At 42.7% G+C, this 18,519-nt stretch overlaps 2 protein-coding genes across 2 annotated transcripts in view; both read left to right on the forward strand.

Annotated features, from left to right (window-relative positions):
• Positions 1-5,500, forward strand: part of ENPP3 (ectonucleotide pyrophosphatase/phosphodiesterase 3) — a 50,191-nt gene extending 44,691 nt beyond the window's left edge. The window contains exons 21-23 of the mRNA XM_083498116.1: positions 25-157; positions 2,846-3,002; positions 4,905-5,500. Of these exons, the coding sequence (XP_083354242.1) occupies positions 25-157; positions 2,846-3,002; positions 4,905-5,075 (461 nt within the window). The 3' untranslated portion in view covers positions 5,076-5,500. The remainder of the gene's footprint in view (positions 1-24; positions 158-2,845; positions 3,003-4,904) is intronic.
• An 11,930-nt stretch (positions 5,501-17,430) lies between these two features.
• Positions 17,431-18,519, forward strand: part of ENPP1 (ectonucleotide pyrophosphatase/phosphodiesterase 1) — a 46,996-nt gene continuing 45,907 nt past the window's right edge. Inside the window, exon 1 of the mRNA XM_083498086.1 lies at positions 17,431-17,864. Coding sequence (XP_083354212.1) covers positions 17,661-17,864 — 204 coding nt within the window. The 5' untranslated portion in view covers positions 17,431-17,660. The remainder of the gene's footprint in view (positions 17,865-18,519) is intronic.

Raw genomic sequence — 18,519 nt, forward strand, 5'->3', positions numbered from 1 at the left:
ATCTCACTGTACTTTCAATTGCAGGATTATGGGATTACTTGCATAATACGCTGCTTCCAAAATATGCTACAGAGAGAAATGGGCTAAATGTGATCAGTGGGCCTATTTTTGATTATAATAGTGATGGACACTTTGATTCCCTTGATATCATTACACAGTAAGTAAAGAAAAAAGGTAACCAGTTTAAATGTTAGCATGTGGTGTGAGTTTCATTTTTATTTATTCATTTAAATCACTTATATCCCACTCTTCTGTCAAGCATCACAGAATGGCTTACAAACAATAGCCAATCTTCCATCTGCTCAGAGTTTCCCAAACTTGGGTCTCCAGCTGTTTTTGGACTACAACTCCCATCATCTCTAGCTAGCAGGACCAGTGGTCAGGGATGATGGGAACTGTAGTCCATCATATATAGTCCATAAACAGCCAGAAACCCAAGTTTGGGAAACCCAGTGCTAGATTTTAAGCGAGTTACAGCAGGTGCTCAGGCACAAGTCAGCCAAGAAATCAAGTTACACTCTGTAGAATGACTGGCTGTATGTGAGCCAACTGATACTTGAAAAGAATAGACAGGTGTTTTGGCAAGGCAGCTGCGGCAATGCCTCTCCAAAGGGGTATAGGAGAATGTGATGCTAATGTCCAATACAAAGATGAAGGTCTGCCAGGCTTGTATGCTGAGCACACTGTTTTATGGAAGTGAGTTGTGGGCACTGCCAGGAGCGACACCTCAGTGCCTTCCACATGTGCTGCATCTGCAGGATTTGGGGCATCACATTCCCACCATGTTCACATTCTTGTCTCAAAATGTCTGCACTGGCTTAGTCATGTCCACAGAATGGAAGATGGCAGGATCCCTGAGGACGTGCTGTATGGGGAGCTGGCTTCAAGCACCAGGCCCATTGGCAGACCAGTTCTGCATTACAAAGATGTCTGCAAACATGACATGAAGGCTGGCAACATTTGCCTCACCATGTGAGAATCCCTTGCAGACGACTGCAGTGCCTGGAGACAGACAATCAGGTTGTACATCCATAGCAGGGAGCAGAGGAGGGATGTCTGCTGGAAGGAGCGCAGAGAGAAGAAACGCCATGGTGCATCTGCAGCAGCACAACTGGACGCCTTTAATCTGGCCCTGCTGCAACAAAACATGTCTCTCCTGTATTGGTATCTACAGCCACAGCAGGCACTGTAACTTTCCAGCAGTTTGACTTCACTCCCAAAGACACACTCCTCCATTGTCTCTCGAGACAAATGGATGCCAACGATCCAATGTGGGCTGGCTGATACCAGCATCTGGCTTGAATAGAATAGAATAATTCCAGCCTCACTCCCTGGATCTTTCCTCTGGGAACAACAGCTGCATTGCTGACCACAATTTACCTACAAATTAGGGGGCCAACCTGAATGAAATAATGTGGGGCCCCAGGTAAGCCCCACCCCACATATTTGATCACATGATGCAGTGCACACACTATTTGAATGGGAATGCCCATCAACTTTGTGGGGGCCCGGCCCCCTCAAATATTTTATTTTGGGGGCTGAAGCCCCCATGGCCCCTAGGATTTAGCTCCTATGCTGCAAATCAATAATAATAATAATAATAATAATAATAATAATAATAATAATAATAATAATTTATTATTTATACCCCACCCATCTATCTGGCTGGGCCTCCCCAGCCACTCTGGGCAGCTTCCAACAAAATATTAAAATACAGTAATGCATCAAACATTAAAAGCTTCCCTAAAGAGGGCTGCCTTCAGATGTCTTCTGGAGTATGGAGTTCTGCTGATCTGTTTGATATGCTCTCTAATGGACCCAGGATAATTATTGCCAGCTGCCAGTTTTGTAAAGAATATTTGCAAGTTCTGGACAATTTGGCTATGCAAATAGGTTTATGGTCCGGGTTTTACTGGATTTGCTGTTTTCTAGGCTAGACTTGATGCCACATTTTTCAAATATGGTTTGGACAGAGGGAAAGAATTTCTGCCACAATGTAGGTGGATGGATGAGATGACAGACTAGAGCTTCCTTCCAGTCAAAGGGCTTTAATATCCTGTCAGCCACACTGTGCTGTTTAAAAGCTTTTATAAACAGATCAAAATCTGTACAAAGTTAGTCATGGCAAGATAACCCTACCCACTTTTTGAAGAGAGAGCTCTTACAGGAATTACCCTATGCATTAAGAGACTGCATTTGCATGAGTATCTGTGACACTGCTTCAGTTTCAGCTAATGGAATCTTCTTTGTATGATTGATAAGAAAACTAATTCCAGGGGCATCAGAATTTTACTCTCACAGTTCCTTTTCAATTATTGTTTCTTGTTAAATGTTAATACAGTTTCAACTAAAAAAAATTAGAAAATCAGTGAAATGCAATGAAAAGACAGAGGTTTATTCTTTCAGCCTTTTGACCCCACATACAACCATGCACATCAAAGGAATTTTCCAGTCTAAAAAACTGCTAAAATTGTATGCCTTTGTTGGTTAGAATTTTGGACAGAATATCAATCCACACTGATTCACAATTTCAATCCCATACCCACTTGCCTCAAGTAAACCCAACTGAATTAAATGGGAGTTACTTCTGAGTAAATATGTACAGGATTGTGCTGTCAGTTACTGAAACTGAAAATTGCTGGTTAAGTATATGCAGTATCTGTTATGCAAAAGACAGTGTAATCCTACCTAACGAGTGCTGATTTCCTTCTGCTTCCAGTTTTGGAGCTATTCTCCATAATATTTCCACAGGGTAGGGTAATTTCATTGAATGAAATGGTATGAATATAATTTTACAAAAAGTATAGATTTTGGTAAACAGCCTTTAATTGATCTCCTTTCACAGGCATGTAGGCAATTCACAGATCCCCATCCCAACCCATTACTTTGTTGTACTGACTAGCTGTGAGGACCAAACCAACACCCCACTGAGTTGCTCAGGCTCACTGAGTGTCCTGCCCTTCATCCTTCCTCATCGGCCCGACAACTCTGAGAGCTGTGGTGTAAGTATAACATCATTCACTTCACACGCCCCTGCTCTTCTTATTGGAGATGGGGTTTCTACAAATGTGGCCATCTGAGAAGTCTTTAGTGCCCAGTAAAAATCCAACACAAGGCCTAGAGATCATTTCAGTTGACTCTCAACGTCTGACAGTGATTGTGTTCAATATTAAATATTTTGGAAGAATTGCACATAAAGCACAAATTAGGTGACATATGCCCTCTGTTATTCAGACCACTTGTGACATAGTGGAGACTAAGGACTTATCTACACTTCCATTTTCCCACCGCTTTCCCCCAGGAAAAGCCGATCTTTAGTGCTGAATTGGTACAAACAGCAATTGGGTTTTAAGTGGAATGTTATTTGTTCTAATTTATCACTAAAGAGCAGGTTTCCCGGGGGAAATGGTGGGGGGAAAGTAAAACTGTTCAAACCCATGCCTAGAATGCGTGGCACAAGTGGAAGATCACTTGGACAAGTGGAAGTGTGGATGAGCCCTAACAGAACAATTCTAACCCCTGATCTTCATTGCCTGCATGATTAGGAATGCACCACATCTGGAGGGCTACAATTCCCCAATTCCTGTGTTAGTATATATGCATGAAAGTCAGAAATGCAGTTTTGAATAAGCAGGAATTAGATTTTTAAATGGTTCCTGAAGAAGAGTTGTGCCAGTTGTGAACAGATGTAATTTATCTGAAGTGCATTGCCATCTCTTGCTTGGTTTATCGTATTTCTTGACTGTGGGCATCTGGGACACGCTGTCCAATTCTGCTCTCCAGTGAAATTGACACAGCTGGCAAAAAAGCGTTATCAGTTATGCCTCCCCATCACAATGCCCTAGTGCTGGTTTATAAAGTAATACTTTCCTTTGGAAAAGCACCAAGGCGGCATTGGAGGAGCTCCTCCACCCCCATCATTCAGCCCCGGACACTGAGATCCAGCGCCGAGGGCCTTCTGGCGGTTCCCTCATTGAGAGAAGTAAAGTTACAGGGAACCAGGCAGAGGGCCTTCTCGGTAGTGGTGCCTGCCCTGTGGAACGCCCTCCCACCAGATGTCAAAGCAATAAATAACTATTTTACTTTTAAAAGACAACTGAAGGCAGCCCTCTTTAGGGAAGTTTTTAATGTCTAATGCTGTACTGTTTTTAACATTCAGTTGGAAGCCGCCCAGAGTGGCTGGGGAAACCCAGCCAGATGGGCGGGGTATAAATAAAGTATTATTATTATTATTATTATTATTATTATTATTATTATTATTATTATTATTGGAATTGGACAAGGCTTTTTTGCATCATTTAGTCTCAGGACAATGTAAGCCACATATAACCGGGCGTGCTTTGTAAGCGACTTCTCCTCCTCTAGCTGGAGTGGCTGTGGTGGCATTTAAAAGGAGAAAGGCATAACAGCTGGATGATGGTAATGCACAGTATCCAGAGGGGAGATATGCTGCTCAGTGGCTGTTCAAAGCATCTGAAAATGTGTATATGATTTCTGTTCCGAGGGTCAGCATTTGGCATACTGTTAAGCATTAACTAGGTAGTGCCAATAGCTGAAGTAAAAAAAAAGTAGTTTTTGCTTGTAGCATTTGCCTTCAGCCTGCCCCTCCCTCTTCCCAAATATGGCATAAAGGACTTGCTGTGTTTGTTCATTCTGATAAGTCATAGCTCATTGTACTGTTGTAAGGAAACTGTTAAAAGATAGTGAACAAGTTCCAAGGGCAAAGGAAACATTCAGCAGATTGCCATGGCCTAGTTACCCCAGTCCACAGTGACAGAAATTTAATTAGGGAAAATAATAAAGTTGTAAGGCATTTGTATGCAGAAATTCCTTGCACTACTGCAACATTGTTTTTTTGCCTGCTGATGCACAATTGAAGTTCTTGTGTTTGTTTGCTTTGTCAGGATGGGCAGCCAGAATCACTGTGGGTTGAAGAAAGAATTCAGACTCATACAGCTCGTGTCCGTGATGTGGAGCTTCTGACGGGTCTGGATTTCTACCCAGAGAGAAATCAACCTCTGCCCGAAATCCTACAACTGAAGACATTTTTGCCAATATTTACAACTCTTTTTTAATGAGTGTGTGTAATTTATTATGTCTTGTTAAAATGGTTCCTTCCTTGCCAGTTGGAAAACCCGGAACACAAACCAATGCATGTTTACTTGGAAGCAGGGATGCGAGGATATGACAATTTTATTTCTTATTTTTTTCCAATCTTAAATTGGGTTGTCCACATTTTGCAACAATTTGCTATTTTTCTTTTTAAAAAAGCCTCATGAAAACTCACCACATTTTAGTTCAAACATTTTTATAAACAGTTTTGACTCATGTACACATTTTGCAAGCAATTTCCCCTAATAGAATGCATTTTTGTAAACATTGTTTGGTTGGAGAACTACAGTGGAAAATTCAGATAAGGGTGAATTGGAAAACGGATAAGCTGTATTTCGATATTGTTTGACAGATTGGGCTTTAAATAAACAAACAAACATGCAATGTATACTGGATCAAATTTATCCTCAATCCTTTCTCAGAAGTCAGTCACTTGTGTATTCAGTGGGAATGAGTGTGTTTAAGATTTCAGCCTCAATTGCAGATCTTCAGGCGATTAGGGTAGTAAATGACGACAGGAAAAATCTCTCCCAGCATTCCTGCAGCTCCATGTTCCATGTGTTTTCCTGGAATTTCTCCCTCCCTCCCTCTCTCTTTTGATGGTACAAGGACTTCAGACTACATGAAACTACTGAATTTGAACTTTTAACATATGAATAAAATATAAAGATTTTAAAGCATTTTGTATATAATAATAGAATGTGCCACTAAAATTATGAACAGGAACAAACTTGCAAAAGAAAGAAAGAAAGAGTTTCAGCTGCTGTCAAGAATATTGCTACATGTTATTGTGTTATCACGAGGGGCTGCACGCCTGTTCACTTCACTTGCCAACACCACCAAATTTGGGTATTTCCTAATCAGGACTCAGTCCCAACCCTTTAGTTGCAATATAGGGGTTAAAATGCCAGATATGCAACTGAATTCTTCAGTGTTCAGGTTCATATGCAGAGCTGTTGATTTTTGAGTCGGCATTCAACCCTTCAAAAAGTAGCTTCTTTGAATGCTGTGTTAACCTTGAAAGCTTAATTATTGTCAGGAGATGAACACAAATACATAAACATGAGTGTATACAGTGAACAGGCAGGGATTTTCCAATGCAGTACAGTCATACCTCGGGTTGAATGTGCTTCGGGATGAGCGGGTTCGAGTTGCGCTCCGCGGCAACCCGGAAGTAGCAGAGCACGTTACTTCCGGGTTTCGCCGCTCGCGAATGCGCAGACGCTCAAAATGATGTCACGCGCATGCGCAGAAGCTGCAAAAAGCGACGCGTGCGTGCGCAGACGTGCCTCGCTGGTTACGTTTGCTTCTAGATGCGAACGGGGCTCCGGAACGGATCCCGTTCGCATCTAGAGATACCACTGTACTGTGTATTGTAGAGGACTGTTTACTAATGGGAAAAGTTTTCTGTTGACTTCTGTGTCAGGGAGACCCAGCCCTTCAATCTCACTTGTATAAACACAAGCTTAGGTGTCTGTGCTTTGCTAATTTTCTGCCATCAATATTTACTCAATAAACCATTGTAGCTTGTGAAGAAGGCTTAGGCATGAGATGGACACCTATGCAAGAAACAGGATGAAGTTTAAACAAAGATTGTTGGTTTATTAAGGTGGGTGCTAGGCTTATAAGGGGACACAGAGACCTACGTTCAGGTCTTAAAGTGGCTTGATGACACTAGTTTTTTGCTGGTTTTTACCTCCGGCCAAATTCCTTAAACCTCTAGCCCAGCCAAATACTTCCACAACCCAGTGCAACTACTGGGGATCCTCTGCCTTTGTAAAATTTCTCCTGGCCGCTTAGAGAGTTCAGCTAACTTTAGAACACAGCTTACTGGTAAGACATTTAAAAAAGACAGGCTTTTAGACCAACTCAGTTACTTCCTCCCTGATCCAGACCCTGGCTAATAAATACTCAAATTGGCTGTGCCTCTCTCCTCTCAGAACGCTAAACAGCTTTGTGCAATATTGTAACAGTACAAGGCTTTAGACAGTCTCTGTTGTAAGGGGCAGGCTAAAAGAGCCTGCTTACACCATTTGTTGCACAACTGCCTGGCAAGGCAGGCCAGTCACATCTCTCAAATGATCCAGAAATCACTGCCACTATGCCCCTCTTAACCTCTACAGAGTAAAGTCTGGGAGGTCAAAGGAGCAGACACAGCAGACCCTATGCTGCTTAGTCAATCCCTCTCAGTTTACTCAGGGAACTTTTCTCTATCAACCTGCATTTCCAAAGAACTTCAAGGTTTAGGCTCCTGAGAGGTTTCCCCCAACCCTGTGAGCTGGCAGCATTGCAGCAAGACACCACTTGTCAAATTATATAACATTTACTAGGAATAAAAAAGACAAGGGAGAGCACAAAGGGAACAGAGCAAAATCCTGAAAAATAAAAGGAACTCTTTAACTCAGACATACCTGTGCTCACCATATATTTGAAGCACTATGATTCTATTTTAAACAGTTATGGCTTCCCCCAAAGAATTCTGGGGGCCGTAGTTTCCTAAAGGTGCTGAGAGTTGTTTGGAGACCACTGTTCCCCTCCAGCAGCTGTAATCCCCAATGTTCCCTGTGAAGAGGGATTGATTGTTAAACCTCTCTTGTATTAACCCCCCCCCCAAAAAAAAAATCTGGAAGAAAATGTGGACACCATCAGGTATCAGGAAAGGAAAATACAGTGGTGCCCCGCAAGATGAATTCCTCGCAAGATGAAAAACTCGCTAGACGAAAGGGTTTTGCAGTTTTTGAGCTGCTTTGCAAGACGAATTTCCCTATGGGCTTGCTTCGCAAGACGGAAACGTTTTGCAAGTTTGTTTCCTTTTTCTTAACAGCGTTAATACAGTTGCGATTTGACTTTGAGGAGCAACTCCTAGAATGCGGTGTGGTAGCCTTTTTTGAGTTTTTGGGCGATTTTTGAAGCTTTTCCAAAACTTTTCCGACACCGTGCTTCACAAGACGAAAAATTCGCTAGACGAAAAAACTCGCGGAACGAATTAATTTCGTCTTGCGAGGCACCACTGTAGCTTAGTGGTAGAACGTGTGTGCTGCTGATCATGCCAAGGTTGCAGGTTCAATACCCGCAAGGGACAACTGCATATTCCTGCATTGCAGGAGGTTGGACTAGATGACCCTCAGGGTCACTTCCAATTCTATGATTCTATGTGCTTTGCATGCAGAAGATCCCACTTTCAATCACTGGCATCTACAGATAATACTGGGAGAAGCAAGCTGCCTGAAACCCCACAGAGCTGCTGCCAGTCATTCAGTGCCAGATTTACGTATACCATAAGTTAAACAAGCTATAGATTAGGGCCCCACAAAAAATTAAAGAAAACAACAACACTGGATGTACATTTCCAAAATATAAGATAAAAAACAAATAAAATGAAACCTACATACAGCAACAGTGTTTTGTGTTGTGTAGGCTCCTATGATGTAAGTAATGGGCTTATAAATTACCATATAGCAGGGATGTCCAACAAGTTGATCATGATATACTGGTTGATTGCGGAGTGTCCCTGGTCGATCTTGGTTGATCGTGGGACCCTGATAACCGCCCCCCTAAAAAAACCAAGTTTGGCTCACTCTCCCTCCCCCCCCCCCAAAAAAGCTCAACAACTCTGGTCAATCCAATGGGTAGATCACTGCCAGTATTTTTTACAGTGGCAGTAGATCTCAGTCTCTTGGAAGTTGGATGTGTCTGCCATATAGCATATATTCAACACAAAAAACAGCAACAATTTGTTGTTGACAAAGGACAGCTGGACATATAAAGGGCCCCATTACCTTCAGTAGCTTAGGGCCTCAGCAAACCTAAATCCAGCCCTACAATCATTACAGAGATAATAGAGAAAGAGATGAACCAGTAGTCTGACACAGCTTTCCATGCCTATACTGGGCTTTCCACTGTGTAAATAGTTAATAATAATAATAATAATTTTATTATTTATACCCCACCCATCTGGCTGGGTTTCCCCAGCCACTCTGGGTGGCTTACATCACATATAAAAAATAGCAAAATGTTAGACATCAAAATCTTCCTGATACGGGGTTGCCTTCAGATGTCTTCTAAAAGTCAGATAGTTGTTTATTTCCTTGACATCTTCTGCGAGAGCGTTCCACAGGGTGGGCGCCACTACCGAGAAGGCCCTTTGCCTGATTCACTGTAATCTCACTTCTTGCAGTGAGGGAACTGCCAGAAGGCCCTTGGAGGAGGACCTCAGTGTCTGAGCTGAATGATGGGGGTGGAGACTGAGGCGGTTAAGGGCTTTAAAGGTCAGCATCAACACTTTGAATTGTGCTGCGAAATATTGAGTTTACTTCCAAGTGTCTGATTTTGTGACCCTACCAAAGTGCCAAGAAAAACTGTTTTTTTAAACAGGCCCCCCACTATGTTTTCATGTAATTAACTTCCTCATCTTCAGAGACCCCCTGTGGCTTGCATAAACAGGAACCCCTCTGTTTGCTATGTACTGCAGTGACTGCTGTGGCTGTTGGCAGGCATTGGTCTCTGATATCTTTTTTAAATGAAGTGACGCTGGAGAAGTCTCAGAACTTGTTATATCCAATACCCCAGTTATTTTCTGTAAAACCACGCAGAGAAAATTAGCAGCAGGCACTATGGCTTTTGATAGAAGTGGTGTGTGCTGTAGCACTTGTGTTGCAATGGATGTCATAAATGTGATGATTGTCAGCATTTATAAGTGACTACTGACAATCCCAGATTGTGAAATGTCTAAAAATCAGGAAATGCAGATGTGAGTGTTGGCAACATCTAAGTATCATTTTCAGCATTCTGATATTCAGTGGATTTGAGACACTAATAATTGTGCCCCAGGTGAGGTTCCCTAACATGTAAACTGGACTTTTCCTTTATTATTTGATTGACTCCTTATTTAATAATAATACTCTTTGATTAAATATGCATAATGGCACTGAATGTTCCCCATCATTTTCTAGTCTACATTCCCATGTAAGGATAACAATTGGCAGGCAACTTACTGCTTCAAAGGGTATCATCCCACCTGCTGGTCTCAAACACCCCACCCTTACAATATTGGGGAGCCCCTAACCAGCATTTCACTCCTTTGCTCTAGGCTGCAGTCCAACAGGTAAGGTAAGGTCATTGTGGTAAAAGCTAGGACAGGGCACTTTCAGAGAAGTGGCAGGTCAGATATGGAGAGCTGAGATGCATCTGCCAGTCTTGAGTCAGACCTCCTGCTGCTCTTTCCCCAGCATGCCCTGGGGCTGCCACACCTTCCCTGTCAGCACCTCCATATTGCATGGCTGAGAGAGCTGCAATGTTGCCTAAAGGAAGCTTACATTGATTTGTCATCTCTATTATATGGAACTAATCACAGGCAATCCAGAGGGACTGTTTATGAAATCCATCTCTGCTCTAAATGAGCAGACAGCGAGTGTTCTACATGAGCATTGGCTGAAAATAGGACTCTGAAATGTCAGTGTATGATCTGTCTAGTCTTTGATCTGTCTATGATCTACCATTGATCTGTCTAGTAAAATTGTAAAGGGAAGCCTGAATTTATGGGACTGTTCCTGTTGCTTGGCTGTGGTCTGCGAATCCCAGGAGCGCATTGTCACATTTGACCTTTGGTTTTGCTCTTCCTCTGGGATATAAGGAACTGCCGCAACTGCATGAGGAATGTTAGCTGGTGGTATGGAAGTGTGATCCTCCCCTAAACTTCAGTTGGCAGATGGGTTTTCTTTGTGCTCATGATACAATTGGCTGCTAGTTGTAAGCAAATCCTATTGAACTCAGTGGCACTTTCTTCTGAATAAGTTGCAGAGGATTGGACTCACATCTTTTTTTCTGGACTGAGCAAAAGTTTAAATGTAATGCTTGCATAGCCATTGCTTTCGAGCATTTCATGGACACCAGCATCTATCTGTAGGCAATGCATAAAGCTTTTCCCAGGGTGAGATGACTTTCCTGGAATCACAAGAAGCCATTAATGAAATGCTCCCTAAGTCTGTGTTGCAACTTTAGAATTCAGAGGCGTTAACAGATTATTTGTGCACTGAGACTCAACTGTGTCAAAGTCACTGTGTCAAAAGTTATTTCACTAGTTTACGAGTACTTTCAGATGGAGGATTAATTTGCAAATTTGTAAATAGCTGCAAACAAATCATTCTGGTATCTGAAAACTGGCGACGGTTTTTAAATGGAATTTTCAAGAGAAAGGGTCAATCCAGATTAAATGAAGGGGAAATAGGGACTCACATTTGATTTCAACGACATCATGTGAAAGTTGTGAAAAAAAATGCATGCATTAACAGCTTTGATCCCATGATAAACATCTGTCTGGAAGCCCTCTGCTATACAGAGATGATTTATTTATGGTTGTACCAAAGTCAAATTGAGGCAGAGACATCTGGAAAAAAAATTGCATGGCATTTCAATTGTGGTATGACCTTCAAATTATTTAGAATTCCTAGTATGACTTTCTCATCAAAAGGCTTTCTTAGGCTCATACGGTGTGCTTGAAACTGATTCTGTTCACAGAAAATATTCAGTTAATGTTAGCTTCACCCCTAAATCTACTGCTGCCACTTCCAGAATATCACTATTTGTGGGGTGGAATTCACTTGCAACAAACCCACTTCCAAAAAGAATCAGAATTTTTCCAGTAACGAAAATGTTGGGGAAACAGCTGGGAAAGTGGGAGGATAACAATTGCTTGATACACTGTAATATAATCTACCTACCGAAAAATCAAAATGACTGTTTGGAATCATATAAGTTCCTGAATACTTTGTGCAAACAAATCCTGAAGTTCAATAAACAAGTTGTCTGGTAGCAAGCTGTGTCATAAATGAAGCGGATCTTCTACAACTGGCATTGGTTATGCAGAACTCAGAAGCAGTAGAACACACACTCACCATCATGGTGACTCTTAATGAATACTGAACATGCCACTCATATCCTCCGCAACTAAACGAGAACAAGATGATCAGAACAAGATGTCCTAACACCACAGAAACATCAATATGTCCCCTCGTACCGTTTCACAACTCTTCAAGAAAAAGAAAAACCCTGCAACCCACAAAATCCCAGTGATTCCAGATGTTATTTTCTCACTACTGAAGAGTAAACTGGACATTGAATTTGTGAAACTTCTGGCTTTAGCTCTCTTCTAAAAGATTTTTGCTTTTCCCCACCTCAGTAGTAAATATCACCCTATGGCCTCGGAAGTCTTGAAACTGCAATTCACAAACCATTTAATCATACCTTCCAACATCTTCCAGATGAAAATAGATACCATTGTTTATATCAAGTGAGGTTTGAGAGGGTTGCCACCAAAATATCACCTTGCTGACATTTGGACTAAATTGGTTCCTCTCCCGTCTGGTGACAAATGTGAGGAAAACCTGAAGAGCAAAGACTAACAAAAAGGAAGGTCTCACAATCCTTGGAAATGAGCTCATTATAGAAGGACAGTAGCAGACATCTTACACAAGAGTCTTCCCCTAGAGTCTGGAGGAGAGTGCAACCCACTGAAATTTATTTATTTGCAACTGGTACTGAACTTAATGGGACTTATTTATGAGTATGTAAGATTGCACTGCAAGGGCTGTTACCCTTTCTGGAAAGCTGTTTACCATCATTGCCTCCTTCCCCCTACTGATATCTCATATGATGCCTCTGAGAAGATCAATGGACCCATTTACTACTATGAAAAGGTTTTTGTAGGAATCTGAGCAAGTTAACAGAAATATTTTTAATATTTATTCACATACTGCATTAGTTGTCCATGACACCAAGGCTTAATTGGGAAGTCTAATGTAGTGCAAAACTCTAAATGGCTTGAATAAAAGTTGCTGAGCTCATTTTCCTAACAAGACTCATTTTCAGGAAGTTATGCTAGAATTAAAAATAGTTATGGCAATGTTTACCTTAGGAAAACACAGAGAAAGAAACACAGTGAGAGCTGATGTAATCCAACACCCTGAGATGGAGCTTCAGCAGAGACCTCATCGCTGTCATAGATAGACCACTATTATTGCCTTTTGTGAATTACCGTATACACATTTCTTATTGCCCTCCCTAGAGATGTTTGACTGCTGCTGATGGTGCAATCTTTCTGGCATCAGGCAAAAACTTTCTTATTTACCCGGACACTTTGAATTGCTGGTGTTTTAATGTGGTTCACGCATTTCAGCTGTTTTATTACTGCATTATGATCAAATTGTTGTACACCACTGTGAAATCCAAATAGGCTGAAGTATACACATTATTCAAGTAAGTAAACACATAGGGTGATCTCCACTGAAGTCATACTCAGAGTAGGCTCATTGAAATCAATAGATTTAAGCCACTTAAATCCAACGATTTCAATGAGGCTGCTCTGGGTATGACTAACATTGGCCATCACCCATAAGTACAGTAAATAATATAGACGAAACTAAGATGGTTAGTTTATTGATAACAAAAAACTCCAACAATTGGGGATTTGGATTTAAGCACACACACAAAAACACACACACAGCCCTTTGTCGTATAATTTTACAAAAGCACCATCAGGTATACCACATTTGCAGTATGGAAGCCACTATAGCACTATTCCACCCATCTCACTCTGGTGACCTGAGAAACCTCAGGCAACATGGGGTTGGTCTACAAATTACTGACCAGTTATCTTACTGAAAGCCCATTGGTGTTAATAATTTTTGATGTGCTGTTTGGCAAGCATGATCCAAAAACTATTTAGGCTGACACATAAGAATGTCAACCATATCTCTACAGTGCAATCTTAGGCATGTATTTTCAGAAGAAAATCCAATGGTGTTTAATGGGGATTACTCCCAGGTAAGTATACATAGTATTGCAGTCCAGTCCCATTGACATAAGATCAGAGTTAATGTTCTGGAGAGTCAGTTGAACAGCAAAAGCCATCAGATAGTTAAAAACATTTTTGTTAATTATATCTTTTTAGACAGTCAAACATAAAAAATATACATTTTTAGAATGTTAAACATATCGTTTTATAATGTTAAACCAAACAGATAATTTCTGGTAATGTTTGCTCTCCTACAAAGTGCTCTTTAACTTCCTAGAAAAGGTTCATAGAAATTTCATAAATGGAATTTGCATATGTATTGCTTGGCCTTTGTACCAGCTACTGTGGTTTTCATCCTTGCCCAGCAGTGTTCATTTCTGAACATAGCTAATATAATTTTAGAACAGCCAGTCAAATAGAACAACATCATAAAAAGAAAGATACAGTTCAAAAGTTTAAAAGGGCTTGTGAAATGTCCAGTACCTAGAAAATGTTGAAAATTACATATGGGTGTGGGGTTTTTTGTTTCCTTTTTTGAGAGAAATGTAAATACGGCTTATGTTGCTTCTTTCCCTTTAAGCTTTAAGTAAGATGGATGTTAGTTCCATTATCCGGATGGAGGGAAATTATGAATGGAGGACTAAAAATGCATTTCAGAAGGCAACAAGTGTCAGTGCAAAGGTGACAGAACAAACCAGGAAGGTTGGAATACAGTTGCAAATCCACTTCCCAAATGGCTGTCAATAAGTTTACAAACCTGAGGAAAAAGTATTTCGAAACTGCAGTTTTAAACTTTCATACATGCACAACAGTGGTAGAGAGACTCAAAATTAAGTGGTATATGTGAAGTCTTTGCGCAAATGTTGTTGCTCATCTGCACAGGGCTTTGCTATTGCTATGTGGTGACTTTGACTATTTTGTTCAGTCCTGAGAAGTATGTAAAGACTTTTTCATGAGCTTCTGTAGGATTTTTTTTTGGGGGGTGGGAACAAATTCTCCAAGCAACCAAGCATAAATGAATGAATGAATGAATGAATGAATGAATGAATAAATAAATAAATAAATGGCATCAGATAAAAGGTCTAGTGACTAAGGGATGGCAGAGTGTTGGTAGACCTTAGCTGAAACCCTCTGTTCTTCCCCTAGCTTCTTTCACCTTCTCCAGCCTTTAATTAATTGCACCATGGCTATAAGCAGCTTCACAGCCATCTCCCCACTGCATTTCCCCACACGCTGTTTGCAAATGTTCAAGGCAATGTAAATAAACAAATAAACAAGGGCCTGCGCTGTTAAAAAAAGTAGAGCCCTGCTGGATTTGACTGAATGTCCATCAAGACTGGCATCCTGTCCTCATAGTGGCCTATAGGAAGCCCCAGAGCAGGACCTCAGTGCAACAGTGATCTATTCACTTGTGATTCCAAGCAACTAGTATGCAGAGGCATTCTGCCTTTGGCTAGTGGAGCCAGAACATAGTCACCATGGCTAGTAGTCACTGATAACCTTATCCTCCCTGAATTTGTCTAATCTTTTAAAGCAAGCTCCCACCTTGTGGGAGCAAATTCCATAGTTTGTATATGAAGAAGTGCTTTCTTTTTGTTGCTCCTGAATCTTCCAACATTCAGCTCCACTAAGGCGCCTCTATCATGCCCCCTCCCCTACTTGTCTTTTAACTCAATTAGGTAAAGGTAAAGGGACCCCTGACAATTAAGTCCAGTCACGAACGACTATGGGGTTGTGGCGCTCATCTCGCTTTACAGGCCGAGGAAGCCGGTGTTTGCCTCGCTTTACAGGCTAAGGGAGCCAGCGTTTGTCCGCAGACAGCTTTCCGGGTCATGTGGCCAGCATGACTAAGCTGCTTCTGGCTAAACCAGAGCAGCGCACGGAAACGCCGTTTACCTTCCCAGCGGATCAGTACCTACAGTGGTACCTTGGGTTACATACACTTCAGGTTACATATGCTTCAGGTTACAGACTCCGCTAACCCAGAAATAGTGCTTCAGGTTAAGAACTTTGCTTCAGGATGAGAACAGAAATCGTGCTTCGGCGGTGTGGCGGCAGTGGGAGGCCCCATTAGATAAGTGGTGCTTCAGGTTAAAAACAGTTTCAGGTTAAGTACGGACCTCCAGAACGAATTAAGTACTTAACCTGACACACCACTGTATTTATCTACTTGCACTGTGTGCTTTCAAACTGCTAGGTTAGCAGGAGCTGAGACCGAACAATGGGAGCTCACCCTGTCGCTGGGATTCGAACTGCCGATCGAAGACCAAGAGGCTCAGTGGTTTAGATCACAGCACCACCCATGTCCCTTTTAACTCAGTTACAAAGAGCTGCTCCAGCCCCTTGAGCATTTTGGTTGCCCTTTTCTGAACCTTTTCCAACTCTGCAATGTCCTTTCTGAGGTGAGGCAAACAGAACTGTGCAGTGTTCTTAAGTGTGGTCTCACCATAGACTTGTATAATGATGTCATTATATTGGCAGTTTTATTGAGTGTATGCAAAGAAAGAAAAAAGGAAAAAAAAACTCACTCTCTCTCTATATATATTACAGGTGTGTGTTTCGTGTGCATTTACAAAAGGAGCAGCCAGCTCTTATGTACACAGCATGTTTCCTCTGCAGTAATGTCTTAGTTCAGTGGGGATCACTTCCAAGTAACCATGTATCAAACTGTAGCAGAAACTTCAAGGAAGGTAAGTTTGCATTTGCAAGACTGTTTCTTATTGGATGTGGGAGACAAAGATGAACATCAGATAGCCCTCGGGTTTTATTTTTAGAGATGGTATGCAATAAACAACTATTTCCCATAGTTCCCAAACCGTGGTTCCCAAAATGTGATCCACAGACCACCAGTAGTCTGCAAGCCTCATTCTGGTGGCCCATGGCATATCTTGCATTAAATATTCATCTTGATTTTATTTGAATCTTTATTGCTTCTTTTATTGTATATTATTTATTGTCTTGCATGTTATTGAACTACCATTTGAATTATGTGAAATGCAAACTGTAATACAATAACATACAACAGTGGGGAGAAAAATAATAATCATATAACACCTAGCACAGCACATGGCACTTGCTACAACAGGCAGAAAAACCATTAAGTGTTCACCAGCCAATTCCCAAGTGGTCCATGGGGGACAAAAAAGTCACTTCCATCTTTGGATGATGCCTTTCCATCTTTTATCCGTTTTCTGTTCCATTTTCGCCTGGAGAGGTGAGTGTGATTTCTGGAAGAACCTGTGCAAATAGGAAGGCTGGAAGTCTTCCCCTCGCCCAGCCACCCACTTTCCCTTCCTCTCCGCAGAGGAAAACGCTGCCTCTTCACACTCTCCCGTGTAAACAACCCCGGTCACCTTCCTGCGCCGCCTGCTTCTGGAGCCACACATTGCCATCTTCTCAGCTTCCTAACAGATATATAATAAAGCCTTTGTGGTGATGATGATGCCCATCCTCTAGAAAGCTCCTTCAGGGGGACCAGCAGCACAGGCTCCTCTTCATCTCCCGGGAAGGGTGCGCGTCAGAGGAAGGTTCCTGCGAACACGAATGGGGGAAGAAAAAGCCACCGGGCTCCCCAGAGAGCGCGCGCGGCCAGAGGGTGGGGGCGGGGGGAGGCGAGGCAGGAACCCGAGGAACCCGGAGCGCCGAGTTCTTCCCTCGCCCACCTCGCGCGGCCTGAGGGAAGCCCGCCAAAGCCAGGCAGGGGGCGGAGCCACGGCCCTTTTATTAGCCGAGGGCGCAGGAGGCGCCGGGCGAGAGAATGGAGAACGCCGGCCTGAGGAACAGCCAAGCCAAGGTGGCTCCTCCGCCGCTGGAGAAGGGCTTCGGCAGCGACGGGCCCGAGAAGAAGAACTCCGCTGCGGTGCCCATGCTGGCGGCTATGGAGGTGGCGGACGAGCCGGAGAAAGCGGCGGCGCTCAGGGCGAAAGTCAAGGAGCCCAACCCCTACAAAGTCCTCTCCCTGGTAAGGAGACTCGCCGCCCCCCTCCCCGCTCCGGAGCCAGGCGCCTCGAGAGACCCGGGGACGGAGCGGGCGCAAAACCCGCCCCCCGGCCGGCAAAGTAGCCTACCTCGCAGGGCTGTCGTGAGGCTCCAAGGGGACCCTTTTCTTCCACGCAGTCACCAGCTCGCTGGGCGAAGGCAAGCTTTCCAAAGTGATGGTTGGTGACCTTCGTCTTCTTGCAGAGGGAGAAGCAAATATTTGCTTGGGCCACTCTGTGAATCTGGCTAAGGGACCCAAACGATGTGGCTGGCATCCTAAAGTGACGCAGGCTTTGCTAAAGCACCTAGGCAGCAGCAGCACAGCTTCACCGAGTGGGATGCCTTTAATTTAGGAGGAACAGCAAATATGCTGCCTGACCTTTGGCAAGTCATCTCGTTCCAATACAGGGGAAAATACTATGTGTGTGTGAGAGAGAAGGTTTGAAATTGGCCACCTACAATTTTCACTGCAATGATTCAGTGCCGTAACATGTGAAATGACAAGTGAATAAGAACCAGGTGCCCCAAGCATGTGCAGAATTAAATTTCCTCGACATTGGTTACTCACATTCCACACCTGCATGTGTTGCATCAGACAGTAGAGGATGTTAGGAGCACGCCAGATATGCTTTAACCAC

The sequence above is a fragment of the Podarcis liolepis genome, assembly GCF_965112155.1.
Source record: "Podarcis liolepis genome assembly, chromosome: 3".
Classification (NCBI taxonomy): domain Eukaryota; kingdom Metazoa; phylum Chordata; class Lepidosauria; order Squamata; family Lacertidae; genus Podarcis; species Podarcis liolepis.